Below are 21,804 nucleotides of genomic sequence, written 5' to 3'. Positions count from 1 at the left end.
GTCCTTCCAGGCCAGGTCATCCCGCATGTTGTGTCCCAGGAATCGGAGGGTTGAGACTCTCTCCACGCTCTCTCCGTCGATGAGCAGGGGCTGGATCTCTGACTTTTTCCTCCTGAAGTCTACGATGAATTCCTGGGTCTTTGACTTGTTTAGCAGCAGGTTGTTAACCTTGCACAGCTTGCTCAGTTGCTCTACCTCATCCCTGTACGCCGCCTCGTCCATAATATATGGGCCCAGCGGAAATCAAACCCACAACCTACGCCTTGTTAGTACTACCAACTGAGCCACAGAGGACCACAACATTGCTATGTGTGTTTACCGTTAGACCAATACCGTTGGGGTTACAGGTCTCCAGCCAAGGACAGCCTAGAAAGTGTGCTCCCACACCCCCTCCACTACATCATTTTGAGCAGTACCCAAACTGACTCACAGCAAACATCTACCGGAGTACTCGTCAGGGGAGGCTGGTGGAGGTAGAAATCGGAGAACTCCGAGCATTGTAATGCGTGGAACGGAATGAGGAATGGTATCAAACACGTGTACTTGTGCAATCTCTTCTACCCTGAAGGTCGACACCAATGATGAAATTAAAAGAATAAATAAATTAAATGAAATTAAACATTAATCCTTGATTGGTGCCCTCTGTCAGACATACTTCTCCCTAGGGTAGTGTGTATACTTTCTGATGCAAAGGACCAATTGTTTGAAAACGTCATCATTGTCCATGGTAGCTCATTAGCTTTGTCAGTATCTGCTCTTGGCTTTGAATCCTGACCAATGGGAATGATAAGAAGGCTCCATAATTTATATTATGCAAGGGAGACACGATGCCCACGTTTTCATCTTCTGTTGTGTCCCGGGAGCTGCTTCGGGACAAAGGCATGTCAAAATTAATATTCATGACTTCCACCTTTGTTCCGCTTCACAGACGGGTACACTTGGAATAGATTGTTCTAGGGGAGAACTAAGGAAGGTTATTTGCCTTTGGAGAATGCTTTAGCTTCCATGTAGAACCCTTTTGGGTGACATGTAGAACCCTCTGTAGAAACAGTTCTACATAGAACCCAAAATGAGTCTTTGAAGGGTACGGTACTCCCACAGGGACAGCCGAAGAACTGTTCATATACAGTCAGCACCAGTCAAAAGTTTGGACACACTTCCCCATTCAATTGATATCTCCAAAGGCACAGACAGAAATAATCAAATAACTGCATTCAATTAAATGGGGAAGTGTGTCCAAACTTTTAACTGGTATTGTACATTGTTTCTATTTCATTATTCATGTCTTTTTTTCTATGACTGAAATAAACTACTGCTACTACTACTAATACTGATGCTGCACGTAGGAATGATGTTCATGTCAAATATAGTTTCATATTGTAGCCTGCTGTCGCAAACATTCTGTCACGTATTGTAATATAATAACCCATTGTTTATCATACATCTTGAGGTCACCACCTGTGCACCTCTTCTGCATCTTTCTGTGAGTAAGTAAGAGTGACGTTTGTGTATTGTTTTTTATTATGGTTGCCTGACACGTGTGGATTCACAGTCTCTGTGGATTATATCAGGGGAGGCTGGTGGAGGTTGGGCTCATTGTAAATGGAATGGATTGAGGAATGGTATCAAACATGTTATATAATTCCATACCATGCATTACAATGAGCCCATCCTCCTCCTACCTCCACCATATATAATGTACATACCATGTACTCCATAAGTAATTCAACACCACAATGTTCTCTGTCTAAGACCACTGGGGAAATCCACTGAAAACCCATTATGTAATCATACCCGAAGACATTGATTGGAACAATCTGTTATGTAATAAATGTTTCAATTGGCCTCCCCATACGAATGCCCAACAGACAAGGAACAAATACATTTTAGATTTTATAAATGAGGCAGGCTGTGAAACTAGTTTGTTGAGTGTGAAACTGGAACGTTGGAGCTAACATGGATCTTGTTTGTTTATGGCTGTGTGATTATGACGGGAACATGTGTGGTCCTCTGTGGCTCAGTTGTTAGAGAATGGTGCTAACATTGTTTAGGATGTGGGTTCTGTTCCCGCTGGGACCATATCTGACACGGTCTGGTGAAAAGGTGCGCATGTCACATTTCTAAAGTCGCGCAAATTACCAAAAAGCTTCTTTTTAAAAAAGAGTGTTTTCAGTTTTTTGGCATATTCCGAAAGTTGAAGTGTTGAAGTGCCCACTCGATATAACAAACAACAGTTTTAGGATCATTAAATACTAATAATTAGTGAATTGGATTCACTCTATTGTCTGCTGTAGGCTACATGGCTAGTAAACAAACGTACGTTTTAGGACGTGTACAAAAGCAAGGACTGTGATCATCTAATTATGTGTAGTTATGTGTTTTTAGCATGTTAATGTTCTATCAGCATGTTGTGATACAGTTAGTTCTAACATGCAATTAGATGTTCATAGCGATGTTCCTTCTTAGCCGCTAGCTACTAGCAGCTGTTTTGCGTGTGTTTTGATTCAGAGTGAGTTCCTCCAGTATTTGGTTTAAGGTGTACCATCAAATAAGCATATCTTCAACTATTTTCAGATACGTTTTTTTTCTGTCTGTCTCTCTTCCCCTCTCATCATTGCACTGAATCACTAAATATGGTTTCCATAATGAAGGTCATAATCAATTCATTTGAATTTATCTCTTTGACTTGGAGGCCTCAAGGATAATTGAGGCCGTCAAGTCTGCTTTCTCTTGACACCAAGCAAAGACGTACATCAATGGTGCCCTTTGTGTGCTCCGCGCCTGTTTAACAATAAATAAAATAATAATACAATAATGGGGTTTTTGCCATGCAATCAACTTGTCAATCAATTGTTGGAATGTGGTATTTTTTGCTCGAGGCACAGGGTCAGTCATAGTCGGCGCCCCTGGAGCAATTAGGGGTGCCTTGCTCAAGGGCACAACGGCAGTGGTAGGTACCTTAGATATGATGCCAGCAGCCCTCCAGTCACCAGCTCACTCCTGAGGCGGGGACCAAACCAGCGACCTTCCGATTGCTAGCCGGCCTCTCTAACCTCTAGGCTACCGCCACCCACAAGGGAGGCTGGTGGAGATAGAAATCGGAGGACGGGCTCTTGAGATGAGATGATGATGAGATGAGATAACGTTTATTGCCATTTATGCATACACATTAAGCATACACATATTGGAATTTGATTCGGCGTTACAGTAAGAGCATTTCTAAATGCAATGCAAACAAAACAACACAGGACAGACAGCAATGCAGACAGAACACAACAAACTGTAAAACCAAGGCACATTTGTAATGCAAATGTGTTTTTGATTCCATGCCCGTGTGTTTGATACCATTCCTTATTCCATTGCCTGCACTTACAATGAACGCGTCCTCCGATTTCAGCCTCCACCAGCCTCCTTTGCTGCTTACATACTGAAGTGAAAGTTAAGATCACGAGTACCCTGAGCGGTAATGTTAATGTCAAACACATCAGTAAACTCTCGCAGCTCGACTCTGAATAGCCATAGTAGTATACTACATTGAAAGCTCAGAGAGCTCTTGGCAATGATAATTGGTTTACCGACCGACATAAACAGCATGTTTGTCCGACAACTACTACCTCGATTGCTCATTTGGCTTCGCTTGATAGTACAAAATGTAACCGCTTGCTAAAGTAATGGCCGTGTTCTCCTCCTGACTGATCTCCTCCATCTCCGTCAATAGAACATTCAGAACACATCAGACACTACTATTAAAGCAATCAGACGGTCTTACAGAACATCATGTGCTCGGTGGATGATTGGTCCCTAATTTTCCGGCAGCATAGACGTACAGGATGCCTTAGAAAGAGAAGAGAGTTGATGATGATGAACAGGTAAAAAATAAAGAATTCTCTGCATATATCTTTCAGACCAATAATATGACAACCCTTGGGTACATAAGGTTCAGATATAGGAAACAGTTAGGATATTTATAGCATAGCATAGAGTACAGCACAGTGTTTTATTGTATAGTATAGTAGTATAGTATAGTAGATAGTGTACATAGCCTTTATTTATGTCAACCAGCTCTTTTCCCTCTTTTATTTTACCCTTGGCTCTCTTGTTTTTAGTCTTTTTTCCAAGCACCAGGGGAGCCCCCCCCCTCCTAAATGTCGTTGTATGGTACCTGTACTGTATTAATGACAATAAAGACCATTCATTCATTCAATCATTCATTCAATAGATGGAGGGGACTGGCACATTTTGTTACAAAAACCCTCCTCTGGAATGGAGGTCTCCTGTTGTGAGAGTTAAAATATACAAGGTTGCTCTCTTTGCTGCTTGGTTATTGGATTGATAAATGATGTTTATTATTATTATATATATATATTTTAAATCTGTTCCTTTTGCATTGTGTTGTTCAGCACTTTCAGCTGAAGTTTTAGGTATTTTTTCGTTTTTAATCTCTGCCTTTTCTTTCTTTTGCGCTCTATTGTACAGCACTTTGAGCTGCATTCTTATGTGTGAAAGGATTCTTTCACTTCACATTACACTTACATTCATCACTCCCATTTTCATTTGCACATGTATTATGCAAGAGAGAGAGAGGAAGAAGAGTGCTTCAAACCTTACAGTATTTGAGTGAAAACAATTCATATTGGCTATTTCACCTGTCATTTCTCTGAATAGGCCTACACCAAATAGGCCTTCACAACATTTCTCTGAATAGGCCTACACCAAAACAAGTATCTTCTAGGAAGTAATGAAGACCACTGGGTTAGAATGCTGTGGTTGCTAAGTGACTGCAGCCATCCCACTCATTCCTTATGACTTTTAGTTTTTACTTTCGCTCCAATAAAGAGAAGGCTGCTGCTGCAGCTCCTGGGTGGTGGATGAATCCAATCAAATCCAACCAAACTTCATGTATACAGCACGTTTCATACACACAACACAATGCACTTTACAGTCAAAATAATATTAAAACAACAAGACAAAACATATTGTAAAAGGGTAAGTATGATCTTGATGTTGACGTTCTCTATTAAACATCGTCCAAATGTGTAGAGCAAATCAAATCAAATGTAAGTATTGGTCACAGGAAACAGGTACAATGTAATGCTAGATTGTTCTAGTCCCTGCCCCCATATTACATGGTGTCATCATCATGCAAATTGGATTTACATGACATATCATTACAAACATCAGACTCAATCTCGTCATGATTTCCATGGCTGTTCTGCTGTCTAACCTTATGACCTACATTTTGAGCAACAACTCTATTTGTTCCCTCAATCGTGCATTGAAGTATTGTCCACAGTCGGTGTATCAAGTTTCAAGTTTATTCTTACGTCACATTACACAAGTGCAAGAGAGTACAATTCTTAGGCAAATCTTAGGCAGACATTGCAGCACAAGACAACAAGGCAATAGGCATAATTCAAGATAACAAGGGGACAATAGTACAGGACATAAGTGACAAATAAGATTACACACACCCAGGGTTGTGCCCCCCTCGGGTGCCTTGCTACAGCCTCCCTGACCCCAGAGTCTCACAGCTCAAGGCCCTGCCGCTTCCAAATCTCCCAGCAGCATCCGGCTTAACAACCAGTGACGGAGGACAAACGATAGAGAATTTTTACACATGAATAGATGTCTGCATGTTCGTCACAGGAAGGAGGGATTTGTGACTTAAAAGATATGCGCTGCAGTGTTGTGATTGGAAAAATTGGCAGTTGGAATTCAAATCCTGACTTTGATATAAGCACCTGTAGAGTGACACCAGCGAGAAAGGGCTGCAACAACTGTGTGTTTCATATTTAATGAAGGCGTATTGAATTTCCGTTGTTGAGGGAACGGGTCATTACTCTCGCTTGTTTACCGTTGTTGTTGTGTTGGTGTTTTGGAAATATAATTCCATGGCACATGCACATATTGATGCACATGCACATAACATGACAAGAAATATTGACAGAGGTGTAGCTATCAACATGTCTTGTAATTCATCGATTACTGCTCATGTCGGTGTGTCAAATCAAATCAAAGTTTATTCAAAAAGCACATGTCATCCATGGATGGTATCTCTCCTATGACTCACGCATGCACACAGGCATGGACGACCACACACACGCACGCATACTTACTACTGCCTATTGTGTTATTATCGTATTGTATTCTTACGTCCTGACATTTACGCTGTTGAGAGGAAGCTTACAATGTCAATGTGCATCCTGTGTCCTGTGCACAAGACCAATACTCTTTGACTTGACTTGTCTTGCTGGTCTTGTCCTGCTGAGCGGCAGTTTCATTTATTATTCAAACAGGTACAATACAAGAGACATGATGGTGGGCAGTGCAGTACAGTGCTGAAGCAGAGACAGTATGAAGCAGAGACGGAGACAGTATGAAGCAGAGACAGTATGAAGCAGAGACAGAATGAAGCAGAGACGGAGAGAAAACAGCTTGTTTGATTTGTGTGTAGAGCTGGCTAACCTCTGATTTGTGCCTCTACCAGCCTCCACTGCCTCAACAGATCATACTGTATTGTGTTCCTCTCCCACCTAATAGAGAGTGGTCCTCCTGTGTGATTGCAGTGTTTTTTCTAACGACCACAGGACAAGTTCAACTGCTTTGTTTGTGCCTGTGTTTAGATTGAAAGGATTCTGAGTGGTGCATTTTTGTTTACAAAATGATGTTGTTCTTCTTGTCGTTGACCTGCAATCTGTATCCTCTTTCTCAAACATGATTGGTTTACGATCAAGCTGGATGTTCGAACCCAAATCATAACGTTTGTGTCACAACTCCGCCACCCTGGGCCTCGGCCGGCAATCAGTGGTTCCACCTTTGGGCAATTAGGGCGGCCACCGGCTCCTACTTAAACCCTGCACCTGCTGCCAGGCAACGCCAGATCGTAGCCTTCAATGGAGTGTCCATATGCTAGAAGTCTAGCTTGGTAACCTGCGTTACTGTTGTTCCCTGCCTAACCTTGTTCCCCCCTGTGCCCCCCAAAGGACTACCATCCTACCTGCCTGACCCCTTACCTGTCTGACTACCATCCTACCTGCCTGACCCCCTGCCTGTCTGACTACCTACCTGTCTGACCCCTTACCTGCCTGACCCCTTACCTGTCTGACCCCTTACCTGTCTGACCCCTTACCTGTCTGACTACCTACCTGTCTGACCCCCTGCCTGTCTGACTACCCGCCTACCTATCCCCCCTGCTCACTTAGAAAGCCAAATAAACACTCTTTGTCTGCACACTTCCCTGTTCTCTTGTGTCTGCTTTTGGGTCCCAGTTCTGGTCGTGACAGTTTGAATCAATGATATGACATCGCTGGAAGTTGATTATATATTTTCGTTGTACGTCTACCTTAAATCAAATGTGAAGGTAAAATGTTATTTGAATATATCAACCTGTTTCTATGTAACTGCAGTGAATAATGTTGTCTTTTCACTGAGAGGGATGGCTTACATGGAATACATAAATGCAAAAATTCCATGAATACTGTATGTCTGATAAACATCTGACTCCCGGCACATTGAAAGTGGAGATTCTGAGTGTGAGAGAGTGTGTGTGAGTGTGTGAGTGTGTGTGAGAGAGTGCGCTCGCGAGTAGTCTGTGTGTGTGTGTGTGTGTGTGTGTGTGTGTGTGTGTGTGCGCTTGCATATGTCTCTGTATGCATGTGTGCATTCCTGCGTGTATGTGTGAGTGTGTGTGTGTATTATGTTTTAGTGTGTGTGTGTGTGTGTGTAGGATCTTGCAGCTCGGTGACTGACGGGGTGGGGGGAATGTTGCTAGGATACCTGACATCATCAACGTAGTGTGTGAGCAGCAGTTGCCCACGTGTGTCCTTGCTGGCTATAAAGCTTGTGGTCTCCCTTGTCCTACAGTAGAGAAACAGCTAAGGAGGCTTTTTGTGCCCACAGCTTAACAGGAAGAGGGATGTTCATACCTGCCTCCACCCATTATTACTTCCACCTATGACCAGTCAAGGTTAACCAGACGACTCATTCCTAACAGTTATTTCCTCATACTTTAAAAAAAAAGATCTTCTTCTTCTTCTTCTCCTTCTTCTCCTACTTCTTATTCCTCTTCTTCTTTTTCTCCTTCTCCTTCTACTCCTTCCTCTCCTTCTCCTCCTTCTCCTTCTACTCCTTCTCCTCCTTCTCCTCCTTCTTCTTCTTCTTCTCCTCCTTCTTCTCCTCCTTCTTCTTCTTCTCCTCCTTCTTCTCCTCCTTCTTCTCCTCCTTCTTCTTCTTCTCCCTCTTCTTCTCCTTCTCCTTCTCCTTCTTTTTCTCATTTTGCGTATTTACTTTTGAAGATCCGTGTTGAATCCACTACCCCCCCAAGTCCTCCCCCCCACCCCACGATGTCTCCCTCTGAAGGGTGGAATAATTCTACGGAGCTGTGGCTGAACGGGTCCGATGGCAACTCGTCTCTGGAGGAGGAGGTGGAGGAGGGGGAACACCCGTTCCTCACGGACGCCTGGCTCGTGCCGCTCTTCTTCTCTCTCATCATGCTGGTTGGGCTGGTGGGGAACTCCCTGGTCATCTATGTCATCTCCAAACACAGGCAGATGAGGACGGCTACCAACTTCTATATCGGTGAGCAACAGGGGTTTATTCGCTGACTGACATGTGGCGTTAACAGCAAGGTCATTATCAGGGGAGGCTGGTGGAGGTAGAGATTCTACTGTGTCTCCCAGCAGCCTCCCCCCAGGTGTTTACCTTGCTGTGCTTGTGAACTTGAAAGAAACTTGGAAGGAACTTGTGTCAATATGATAGTCTTAAAGTATGAGATTCTTGTTGAATAATGTGAACTAATGTCAACTTCAGTGAGTCAACTTGTGTGAGTTTTCTTTTCAGTTACTTTTTGTTGTTGTTGTTGCTTTTGTGTAATAATATTAGCTAAACAAGCAAGTGTGTCACAAGCAATTTTCTGTCACAAGCATCTGGCAGTGTTATACAGTAGATACCTTTCTTTGTGTTAAATGTTGAGACACTGGCTTAGTATGCTGTGCAGAGGGATAGTTGGTTTGCAAACAGGCACTCCTATCCTCTGTCTCCTACCTGGTGCACGACATTGATACTGGTTACAAGATGTATCAGATCATATCCATATTTCTCTTTCAACTGAGAGAATTGATCTGGGTTGATGTTGAAATTCATGTCAGGAGTTTTCACTCATTTGTTTTGATCTGTAAAAATCAATAGTGTTTATGTGAAACATGATTGATTGACTAAGTCGATCTTGAGGTTGAAAATATGGATCCCTGCTTGTGAAAAGTAAATGAGTCTGTGTGTGTGTGTGTGTGTGTGTGTGTGTGTGTGTGTGTGTGTGTGTGTGTGTGTGTGTGTGTAAAGGGAGGTGTTATTGTGTGGATGCGAGTGTGTGTGTGTGTATGTGTATATGTGCATGCGAGCGTGTGTGTTTACATGTGTGTAATCTGTGGGCATATGCATGCGTGTGTGTGTGCATGCGTACGTGGATGTGTGCATGCGTGTCTGTGTGTATGTGTGTGTACGTGCATGCACGCGTACTTGAGTCTGTGTACGTGTGTGCATGTGTGCGTGTGTGTGTGTGCGGGCGTGCAACTGTGTGTGTGTGTGTGCGCACGCCTATATGCACTTCCATACAGTACATGATGTGACTGATGAGCACCCTCGGAGGCGGCCAACACCATGTGTTATTATTTACCAGAGTGGCTGCCTCTTCCACCTGCCAACTGGCCAGAAAGGGTTTGCTCACTACTGACTCATTGCTATAAATAGCTGTGTGTTGACACCAAATAGGACCAACGTGGTCCTTCTGTCAATGTGTGATATACTGTAAGTGTCATCCATCGAAGAAGCTAATGGTATACATTCAATAATAATATATGCCATTGAGCTGACGCTTTTATCCAAAGTGACGTACATTGCAGTGAGTGCGTACATGTGTCAGTATATATGGTCCCAGTGGGAAACGAACCCGCGACCTTAGCATTGTTCAAACACCATGATCGACCGACTGAGCCACAGAGGACCATAGTGTGACATGGATGATATACAGTACCGGTCAAAAGTTTGGACACACTTTCCCATTCAATTGAAGTGTGTCCAAACTTTTGACTGGTACTGTCCATCATCAAGGTCTCGGCCCAAACACTGATAAAAGACCTGATTTCCCGCTGAGACCGTACTGAAATATTGATGCACTCACTGCGAATGTCAGTCACTTTGAATGAAAGCGTCAGATAAATGACATGCACTCCACTGACCACTTTATTAGGAACACTCTACTATATGGCTTTGATTCCACAAGATGTTAGAAACATTCCTTTGAGATTGTGGTCCATGATGACATGATTGCATCACGCAATTCCGGGGGCACTTGCACTTTCAAGCTGTGAATCTCCCGTTCGACCACATCCCAAAGGTGTTCTATTGGATTCAGATTCGGTGACGGGGGAGGCCACTGAAGAACACTGAACTCAACCAGTTTTGACGACTTCTGCTTTGTGACACGGTGCATTATCATGCTGGAAGTAGCCTTTAGAACATGGGTACATTGTGGCCATGAAGGGATGCACACGGTCAGCAACAACACTCAAACAGGCTGTGGCATTCAAGCAATGATTGATTGGTATTAACGAGGCCAAAGTGTGCCAAGAAAACATTCCACACACCCTTACCTGAAAACCTCCTGAATCAATGGGAAGGTGTACAAGTGTTCCTAATAAAGTGTCTGGTGAGTGTAGGGGTAAGGCTGAGATGTGTTCACTTGACCTCAGCCTCTCTTAGCCAAAGACTGATAAAAGAAAATCTCCTGCAGCGACCATACAGTATATACTGAAATATTGATGAACTCACTGCCTTGTAAGTTACATGAAAAGGTCATCTAAATGGCATATATAATGATATTATTATATATTTATATATTATATAATATATATAATAAAATATATATATATAATTATATTATTATATTATATTAGCTCTCCCGTGGCAGTGTTCCATTGTTGTCTTGTATTTTTCACATTTACATTTTTGCCATTTAGCAGACGCCTTATTCCAAAGCGACTTACAAGCAAGTGAATCTTCAATCCACCAGTCAGGAGCAGGAAGAGTAATCTAGCTCAGGCCAGTGGGCCATTGGCAGTCGTCGTGATAGATTAAATTAGTAGACACTGGAGAAACAGTACAAGGGGTCAGTAGAAATCTTAAGAGACACAGGGGGAAGCAGGTGTCTCTGGAGACACACTGCCGGCGGGTAGTAGATGTCTCAGGAGGAGCAGTTCAGGTGTAGCCTGAAGAGATGGGTCTTCAGTCTCTGACGGAATATTTCTTCTAGAAACCTTGTAAACCGACTGCAGTGCCACAGCATTGCAGTGTGAGTTATGCACTCGATGTCTCACATATTTAGTTAATTCTTTCCATGTGTATTTTACCATTGTGAATGATAAAATACACATGGACAACATTTACGAAATATTTGATTAAAGCTACATTATGCATACAATAAGATAAGATGGAAAATTACACTTCAACTCGATTCAGGGGAGACTGGTGCAGGCATACTGTAAATCAGAGAACAGGCTAATTGTAATGCGTATTTGATACATTAGTCTTACAACAAAAAGCAACCTTTTCAACGAGAGATTAAAGCTACATTATGTATACAATAAGATACAATCACCATTGCATATCACCAAGCCATCAATATTTAATGTCTTCTTGAATCGTATGTCAATATTTTGTACATAGGCGTGGTAATATGCAATGCTGATCGTATCTTATTGTATACATAATGTAGCTTTAATCTCTAGTTGAAAAGGTTGCTTTTCGTTGTAAGGCTAATGACTATTAACTCAATAATAGAGATGTTGTCAGTATGTCCTGGCTGTGTCCCAGGTCTGTTGACAGCAAAGCAGTGTTGTGAATGGACAGCCATGAATCATTTGTGTTTGTCTCTTTTCGTCTTTATGATTTCCCCAAAAATATTGTATATATTATATATTTATACAAAAATATTTGAATTATGAACAACCACCAATAAAGATTATTGCACAGTACAAAAACCCTCAGAAGAGAATAAATCTCTTTTCCACAATAAAGCCCTTCCCTAACGGAGCTTCTCTCCCCAGCAAACCTGGCCGCCACAGACATCATCTTCCTGGTGTGCTGTGTCCCCTTCACTGCCACCCTCTACCCTCTCCCTGGCTGGATCTTCGGGGACTTCATGTGCAAATTTGTTGCCTTTCTACAACAGGTATAAATAACTGGAATAAAACACACTTCAGGGGGAGGCTGGTGGAGGTACAGATCGGAGGACGGGGCTCATTGTAATGCACAGAATGGGATGAGAGAGCAATAGAATCAAACACACACCATTCCTGATTCCGTTCCAGGCATTTACAGTGAGCCTGTCCTCTCTTGTCTACCTCCACCAGCCTCACATGACACATTGCGTTCAGTTACTGAGTTGGAGGAGGAAATGTTTCGGTTGCGCTGCTGTTGAGTCTGATATAAGCTTTTGGAAAATTACACTTCAACTCAATTCAGGGGAGACTGGTAGAGGCATAAATCAGAGAACGGGCTTATTGTAATGCGTGTTAGATACACACATGTTTGATACCATTCCTCATTCCATTCCAAACATTTGCATAGTCGCATGACATTATTTTCTGTTGAATCTAAGAAATACGCTTCTGAAGAATTCTGTACTGCGAGAGAGAGAGAGCTTGCAAGATCGACGCAGTGTGCTGTGTGCATAGGCTAATGGGGTTTGGCCAGCATGTGGGTCCCCCTAGTGCTGGTTCAATACATCTGAATAATTGAAGTGATGTCCGGCATCAGCCTGCCACCAACTGAATTAGCCAACACTATTATCCCAGTGTCATGTCCTTCAACTGACACACGCTCACTGCTGTGTTTCAACCATCTGTCACGAGCTAATACAACACACGCTTTTGTGACGGCAGCCGATGAAAGGGGGAACGAAGTCGGCAACCAATCCAAATGTTCCGACTTTTATTCCGAAAAACGTAAATACATTTCAACATTGTTGAAAATCAATGACACGCTCACTAGTCAAGCCGGAATATTGCAATGCAATGGATTCGGTGAGTAATCCCCAAGACTACTTAGTTAACTATAACACTACTTTACATTGTTAGCAGGCTCACAAAACAAGATTAGCTTGCAATAATTTGCCTTGACTAGCGAGTGTGTCATTGATTTTCAACAACATTTATTTACATTTTTCTGAATAAAAGTCTGAACATTTGGATTGGTTGCCGGCTTGTTCCCCCTTTCACCAGCTGCCGTCACAAATGCTCACTGTTGTGTTTCAACCATCTGTCACAAGCTAATACAACACGAGCATCAGACGAGGATCGATCTTCTGTTCTCTCAGCAGTACCGCGCGATGCACAACAGGTGACCTTTGAAGGTACTCTATAGTCTATAGGCACCAAGCATTCTCTTTGTGTTCTGAATCTAAGAACAAACATTCTCTTTGTGCTCTGAATCCAAGACCATCCATCTGTGTGTTCTATATTCAGTTAGAGTCATGTTAAGGTTACAACATGAAGGAGCGTAACTTCTGTGAAGTCGGAGGCTGAAACTGAAGCAGGGACTTCCTGGGTGTCTTACAGCTCAGGGGAGGCTGGCGGAGGTCAGAGGACGGCCTCATTGTAATAATGCATGGAACAGAATGAGGAACGGGGTCAAGCACGAGGTGTCCTCATTCCGTTCCATGCATTACAATGAGGCCGTCCACCGATTTCTACCTCCACCGGCCTCCCCTCTCTACAATTGATGTTCAAGTGGGGTTATATGAATCGTGTTCAATCGGCAAGGACCTTGCCATGTGTATTCAACTCAACGATGAGTCACTACCCTATCTAAACTGCCATGAAGTGGAAGAAGACATTTCCATTTTCAGTCTGAACAGAAGGTGCAGAACAGTCAGTCAGAGCAGTCAGTCGGAACAGTCAGTCAGAACAGTCAGTCAGCGTCATAATCTTTCCACTTGCCGTATGGGGAGTCCCCAGATCAGAGACAACACGGGGCTTCAGATGATTAAACCATATCAGTTGGAACAGGAAATAACGACAGCTCTGCATGTGGCTCTGCATGAAGTCTTGGTCTATTCCACTACAAACCAAATTTCTTGGTGAAGCAATTGTTGAAAAAAAAAATAAGAAGTTAAATGTGAAGGATTTGTATTGCCCCATGCTAAGTGGTAATTTAGACTGGATATAGATATAACTGAAGAAAGCAGCTTGCTGCCAAAGCATTAATACGATATTGTTGTTATTACTATTATTATTATTATTATTACTTAAGGCTTAACTCTCAATTGAAGATGCTTTTTAGTGTAGGATTAGGCTTAAGCCTTGTCTGTGAAACCGGCCCATAAGGGGTGTTTGATTTTCAACACAGCCAGGTCCACTTTTAATTACAGCTGTAGTTCTGTGGTCTGGCCACCAGGGAGGGTCCACCATCGATCCATCCATCCATCCATCCATCCATCCATCCATCCATCCATATTGTGCACTGCAAAAGCCCCACAGAACATGTCATGCTGAATTACAGTTAAAAACACATGGTATGACTACAACATCTAGAATCCTGTTGAGTTGTGTTAGGAACTTTTCTAAGTGATATTATAAACTTTAGCATACAACTTTTTAACTAACTTTTTATAGGATATTTAAAAAGTGCATTGGGGAGTCTGTTGAAATAGGTATTACTAGGGATATGACATTATCCATTTTGAGAAGAAAAATAATTGCTTGGTTGGTGAGTCACAAGCTCAATTGAAATGTCAAGTGTACAGAATTGTACATTCATATTCCAGTCTTTGTGTGAATATGGATGGAAGGTCCTCTTGGTCAATTAATGTCCACTAATTAACGCCCCGGCATATGCACCCGGCATATGCAAATGCCACCACTTCTGTATTTCAGTGGGTGTACTCATTCAGCCACTGTTGAATTGAGTTTCAGTTTTTTTCTTAATTTGTACACCATTAAACAGTTTTTCCTCACGTCTTACATCTTTCTCTCCCTTTCATCCCTCTCTTTTTTACTGTAGCTGCAATAAGAAGCCCGGGTCCTCAGAACGCTACTTCAGACACACACATAATGAGAAGAATAGACCAGCCTTGTCCTCAGGGATACACTGAACCACCTGGGCCCAGTATTTCAGAACGTCTAATCTAGATCACAGTGCTAAAGTCTACTGCTAAATTGCCTTATTATTGTCTTATTTCTCTCCCACAACTTGTCACTTGTCCAATTGTCTCACTTACTAGTGTCTTGTACTGTCTTGTACTAGTGTCAATTTATTTATCTTGACTTATCTTGCCTATTGCCTTGTGTTGCAATGTCAGGAACCGAAGCCTAAGAATGTTACTCTCTTACACTTAATAATGTGATGTAACAATAAAGAACGTGAAGCTTGAAACTTGAGAATGATGCAGATTCTTGTTTGCTATCCGGGATTAGATGGATCAAACACATTTTGAGTACTATAGGGGGACAGCTCGATCGGACCCTGGATAGCAAAAAAGAATCTGGCTAATTGTGATCCCGATGAGATATTTTGAAATACTGAGCTCCGTTCTCTCTATAGTCCGCCCATTGTCAGCCCACACACTTCCTTTGCACTTTGAAATCCGAAGGCTAAAAGGCCCAGACCAACCCTGAAGGGCTGGGTGAAAGGAGCCATGGCATATGAATCATTCTATGAGAATTCAGTGAGAACTCTAGGAATAATAACAATGCCATGACTCCCACTCAGAGAGAGAGAGAGAGAGAGAGAGAGAGAGAGAGAGAGAGAGAGACAGAGAGAGAGAGAGAGAGAGAGAGATGAGTAACTAACTACAGTAAATGACCCTCATTAAAACCAGCTTACGTGTTTATTCAACATAGATTAAAAGCCAAGAGGACAGGTTAATGACGTAGGTTATAGTATGTGCTCTAGCTTGCACACATACGATCGCTGGGAAAAACCCTGCTAAGGCCGGGATTTAATTAGAAGATAGGGGCGAAACGGCATTGCTGGCCGGTTCAGATCGCTCTGATTGGTTGTAACCCTTTCACAGGTGACCGTTCAGGCTACCTGCATCACGCTGACGGCCATGAGCGGAGACCGCTGTTACATCACGGTGTACCCCCTGAAGTCTCTCCGTCATCGCACGCCGCGGGTGGCCATGATCGTCAGCGTCTGCATATGGATAGGCGAGTCACACGTTACCCTGAACCCTGAACCCCCGAATCAGAAACAGATTTACTCCCAAGTAGGTTTTCACAGGCGAGGATTTTGCTTCGGTCTGGCGGTGCATATCAATAAGGTGTGAAAGTGCGAGTCTGAGTCATAGTTGAGTTAAAAAGAAGACGGGGGAAGACGGGGGGAACCGCCCCCAAGCTGTCCCTAGCTCAGAGAAAAGGCCACGTCGCCCAGAAAAAGGCCAGATACCTACAAGCACAAACAAATAAGAACAAATACAAAGAACAATTGCTTCCTTCTTCTAGCACCGTGATGGCCCGTGGCCCCTGGCCCGAGCGTAGATTGCTTTTCCTAAGCGATAGCGGATGGATAGATGACACCAGACCGAGGTCAGATAACTGTGTATGGATTTCGCCTCCAAGTTGTTTTGATTATTGCACATTACACGTCTGTACCGTACACACTCACATGAAAAAGGAAGCGTTTACACAGAGCTACAGCTACTAAATGCATATTATTATCAGAAGTTAAGTGTCTGGGAAACCACCACCACTAATGTGCCATTGAGTAAGGCACTTAGCCCTAAATGACTCCAGGGAGGCTAGTTCCTGTAACCTCTAATTGTAAATCACTTTGGATAAAAGCGTCTGCTGAAAATGGTTAAAATGTCAATCGTTTTTTTTTTAATTCTCTTTTTTTTCTCTTCTTCAGGTTCGTTCATTCTCTCCACGCCGATTGCCATGTACCAGAGGATCGAGGAGGGCTACTGGTACGGCCCCAGACACTACTGCATGGAGCGCTTCCCCTCCAAGAGCCACGAGAGGGCCTTCATCCTCTACCAGTTCATCGCCGCCTACCTGCTGCCCGTCCTCACCATCTCCTTCTGCTACACCCTCATGCTGAAGCGCGTGGGGCAGCCCTCCGTGGAGCCGGTGGACAATAACCACCAGGTAAGGGTGGAGCAGTGGATGGAGTGAGCGTTAGATCTTGCGGGTCTTTCGGTCTTCTCGAGCAAAGGGAGGCTGGCGGAGGTAGGAATCGGAGGGCAGGTTCCGTTGTGATTTGCGGGACGGGATTGAGGAGGGTGGAGGGGAGTAGACGCCACTCCTCAGTCCGTCCCGTGCATTACAATGAGCCCGTCCTCCGATTTCTACCTCCGCCAGCCTCCCCTGCCTCCACTGTCTACAGCCTCCGCTGCTATAAAGCCTTCCCGACTCTTCTCCTCCAGCTCCAGGTGGTCCTCTGTGGCTCAGTTGGTAGAGCATGGCGCTAACAATGGTCAGGTTGGGGGTTTGAGTCCTGCTGGGACCATAATATGAAATATGAAATATTATGGGAAAATATACAGAAAAATTTACTCACTCACTGCAATGTAAGTAGCTTCGGATGAAAGCTTCAGCTAAATGGCATATATCATTAATGTTATTATTATTATTATTATTATTATAATAGGTCAACCTGCTGTCAGAGCGCACCATCACGATCAGGAGCAAGATCTCCAAGATGGTGGTGGTGATCGTCCTCCTCTTCACCCTCTGCTGGGGCCCCATCCAGTTCTTTGTCCTGTTCCAGTCCTTCTACCCCAGCTACCGGGCCAACTACGCCACGTACAAGATCAAGACCTGGGCCAACTGCATGTCCTACGCCAACTCCTCCCTCAACCCCATCGTCTACGGCTTCATGGGCGCCAGCTTCCGCAAGTCCTTCAAGAAGACCTTCCCCTTCCTGTTCAAACACAAGGTGAGGGACAGCAGCGTCACGTCGCGCCTGACGGCCAACGCCGAGATCAAGTTCGTGGCGGCGGAGGAGGGGCAGGAGGGGGAGAGGGGCGGGAACAACGTCAACGACGACGGGAAGTGAGAGGACTTGACGGACTGACGGGAGAGGGGGCGAGCGTGGAGGGGGCGAGCATCGCTGTCGGGTGTTGTTCAGTTCCAGGCCGCTACAGCAACGGGGAGAGGGATGATAGATCGCTGCAGTTAAATTCCGAGGCAGTTTGAATGGGTGTCCTGCCCCTGCTGTGATGTGTAGGGGCTTGTAGAAAGCGGGGGTGGGGCGGCGGGCAGGGGGGGGGGGAGGATAGGGGAGGGGGCATAGTCAATGAGGCGTAGCTGCTGTTTGCATTACTATTATGTTCCGGACACACGCTAACACCTCCCTATACACACACACACACACACACACACACACACACACAGAAAGACACACATACACAGGAAGACACACGCACAGACACACACAAAGACACACAAAGACACACACAAACACACACACACACACACACTTAAACCTCCCTTTACAAACACAGAGCAGAGCACAGGTGGCAGGTCAGGCAGGCTATTCAATCCGACCTCTGTTGGCCCAACCGACTGCATTCTCCTAGCTTTACCTCTTGTGTCTTTGACGGGGGAACCAACGTTTGTTTCCTCTTCTCTCTGACAGCATCACTCAAAAAGAGGACCCCAGTGTATAGGTGTCTAAATAACGCCTACAAAGAATGAACTGTGAACATTCTGAACTTTGGTTGAACTGCAGAAATCCAGATCTGGTCTATTGGACGTGGCTTAGGGGACTTGGTATTGTGTTGGTGAGAAGGCAGAGAGAGTGTTTTAGAAGTGAAGTTGAAAATACATGAACTCAACACTCTTGTGTTACATATCTGAAGTTACAACTGTGAGTAGTTTAGTGTTTCATTATTTATGGGCCGGTTTCACAAACAAGGCGTAAGCCTAGTCCTGGAGTAAATCACACTTCCAATGTAAAATCTCCATTGAAGATGCTTTTTAGTGTAGGTTAAGCCTTGTCTGTGAAATTGTTTACACACGCGTCGTCGCTTTAATAGGCCTGCTGATGTCGTGGTATCTCCTCCTGTCTGTGTACGTTGATTCACACCTGGGGGAGACGGGTGGAGGTAGAAATAGGAGGAGAGGCTCTTTCCATCCTACATGTATTAACATGAACCCGTTGTCCGATTTCAACCTCCACCAGCCTCCCCTGATTCACACTCATCTTCGGTCGTTTTCTAGGTCGGCGGCCCTTGGTCATCATTTCACCCTGATGCGATGATCAAGAAGTTTTCAGTTCAGAACCGCATTGCTTAATGATTCACAACATCCTTAATTATTAAACACATCTGTTTCCTTGCACTCTTATCGATCTAACCTGTCTTTGAAGCCTTTGAATTATGTAGCCTCCCCCCTGTGCAACAGAATGTGCCTGAGTACCTTATGAAAGTCTGTACGTCATAAATTACAGAATGTAAACATAACTGAGACATTTTGTGATTTTGGGAGATGGACGTCACCATTATGATTGCTAGCAAAAGTAAAATCCTAGCGGTTGCTAACGAACTGTTGATTTGGCCCAAGGTTTACGAAGCTTGCCAGTAAAGTGAGTCAATTTACTGGAATTTACCGCTAATTTGCTACACACTGACTCTATTTATCGCAGTCATAACAATGATGCCTGTCTCCCAAAAATGACGAGAGTCTCCAGTTGGGTTTACATTGTGCAGTTTGTGACGTACAGACTTTCATAGTGTATACAAACACAGGATAGTGTGTATGCAGACTACTGTTGCTTTACAATGATGCCTTTTCATGTGGTAGCCCATCAATTGTAAAATGCTGTACAGAATAAAATGATGACATTGCAATGTGGTAGTGTGTGTTTGTAGTGACAACATTTCCTTTGCAATGTTTTTCTTTTTTCTTCCAGTACCTACTGTATGATGTCATTATGGCTAGCTAGTTAATGAGAACTCGCAACCTGCCAATAATGATTAGTTTCATACCGTAGCCTAGACGATAGTGTTAGTGTGTCAGATAATGTTTTCAGAGGCAACCAACAAAACAACAACAACAACAATAGGGAAAAGGTTGAATGCCTTATGTCTTGACTACCTGGGCCGGATCAATAAATTCCCATTGCATGACATTCCCATCCCACCCTGCATGACAACAGCGCTGGCCTGAGTCACAATTAACCTTCCAGAACCTCCCATTGATCCACCGAATACTCATTCACCCAACAGCAGAAAGACACCTCTAGAATGTAGAGCATGGAACCTAGAATCATTCACAAACAGTCCAGGATTCTACAATCAATCATCAAACTCTTTCACTTGCTCCCACAAGTTTTTTCTCGGCTGCATTCTTGAAGGCTGACAAGGCAAATCACACCTTCCACCTCTCTCTTGTCTGTGGGGCTTGGGGTTGAATGAGGATGCCTCATCGACCGTTGGCTACTCCCAAACCTGGCCTTTGTTCTCTGAAGGAGGAGACACAGGAAGTGAACCTACACCCTGACCGGGGATGTAGCGAGACGAAGTAGCTCAATCAATCAATCAATAAACTTTATTTATATAGCACACATCATGCACTGAATGCAACTCCAAGTGCTGAACATAAAAAAATTTGAATAAATAAACTACAATACAATAAAAACAAGAGGTAGGAGATACGACATAGACAAAATACAGTGCAATAAAACCAAGAATAAAACCAGAAATAGAAGATTAGGAGTAAAAGTGCAAGTTGACGTAGACGCTAGATAAAAGCCAGGCTAAAAAAGGTGTTTAAGTTTTCTTTTGATAGATTGATATGCAAAATGATAGATACGCAAAGTCTTCTACCAACCAGGCTGTCAAAAGCAACCATTTGTGTATCATCATTTGTGACAAGGCTGGTCATTTGGGCCGCAAGTCGGCAACCAATCAAAATGTTCTGACTTTCATTTTGAAACACGGAAATACATCTCAACATAGTTGAAAATCACAACAATGGATTCGGTGAGTAATCCCCACTGCTACCTAATTAACTATAACACTACTTCACATTGTTAGCAGGCTCACAAAACAAGCTGTGTTAGTTGACTAGCAAGTGTGTCATAGATTTTCAACAACGCTGAAATGTGTTTTTCCAAAGAAAAGTCTGGACATTAAATCGGATGCCGACTTGCGGGTCATCATTTCTGACAGCAGCTGGTGGCTATCGGTAAGTGATAATGACTTGTAAACATACTTTCGTTTTAGGATGTGTTCAAAAGCAAGGACTGTGTGTTTATCTAATTATGTGTAGTCAAGTGTTTTTAGCATGTCGATGTTCTCTCAGCATGTTGTAATGTTTAAAAAACACAGTTCGTAGCAATGTAGCACTGTTAGCCGCTAGCTGTTAGCAGTGTTCGTAGCTGTGGCTGCGTTCAGAGTCACTTCTCTCCTATTCAGTGTTTGAGGTGTACCAACATTCAAAGACGCCTGTCGTGTTCAATTCTTTTCCGATTTCAATGTATGACACATCATTTGAAAGCTTACAATCTGTAGTTTTATGTAAAAAACAGAAAAATGACTTGGGCAACTTGCTTCATTTGAACAACTTCATAGTCTCCTCCTCCAATGCGTTTTTGAGAATGAGGAGGGAAGAGGACACAAGGATTTACATTGCATTATAGAATTATATATTATATATTATAAATAGTAATACTAATTCAGTTCTATTAAACTTTATTCGCCAAGTACAGTGCACTAGGAACATTACTTAGTATTCTCCATGCTGAACAAGCTACAGTACATACAACAAGACGACAACACGACAATACTCAAGACACACAATATAT

At 43.4% G+C, this 21,804-nt stretch overlaps 1 protein-coding gene across 1 annotated transcript; it reads left to right on the top strand.

Annotated features, from left to right (window-relative positions):
• Window positions 1-8,342: 8,342 nt before the first annotated feature.
• On the top strand, window positions 8,343-18,051 carry kiss1ra (KISS1 receptor a; the record flags this gene model as incomplete). Its single annotated transcript, XM_080546896.1, has 5 exons — window positions 8,343-8,577; window positions 12,099-12,223; window positions 16,067-16,202; window positions 16,903-17,141; window positions 17,644-18,051. The coding sequence occupies 5 exons, from the start codon at window positions 8,343-8,345 to the stop codon at window positions 18,049-18,051; spliced, it is 1,143 nt and encodes a 380-aa protein (XP_080403022.1).
• Between the last annotated feature and the right edge of the window lie 3,753 nt (window positions 18,052-21,804).

Source organism: Nansenia antarctica (assembly GCF_963989245.1).
Source record: "Nansenia antarctica genome assembly, chromosome: 16".
NCBI classification, from domain to species: domain Eukaryota; kingdom Metazoa; phylum Chordata; class Actinopteri; order Argentiniformes; family Microstomatidae; genus Nansenia; species Nansenia antarctica.
This window is presented reverse-complemented; position numbering and strand designations above follow the sequence as displayed.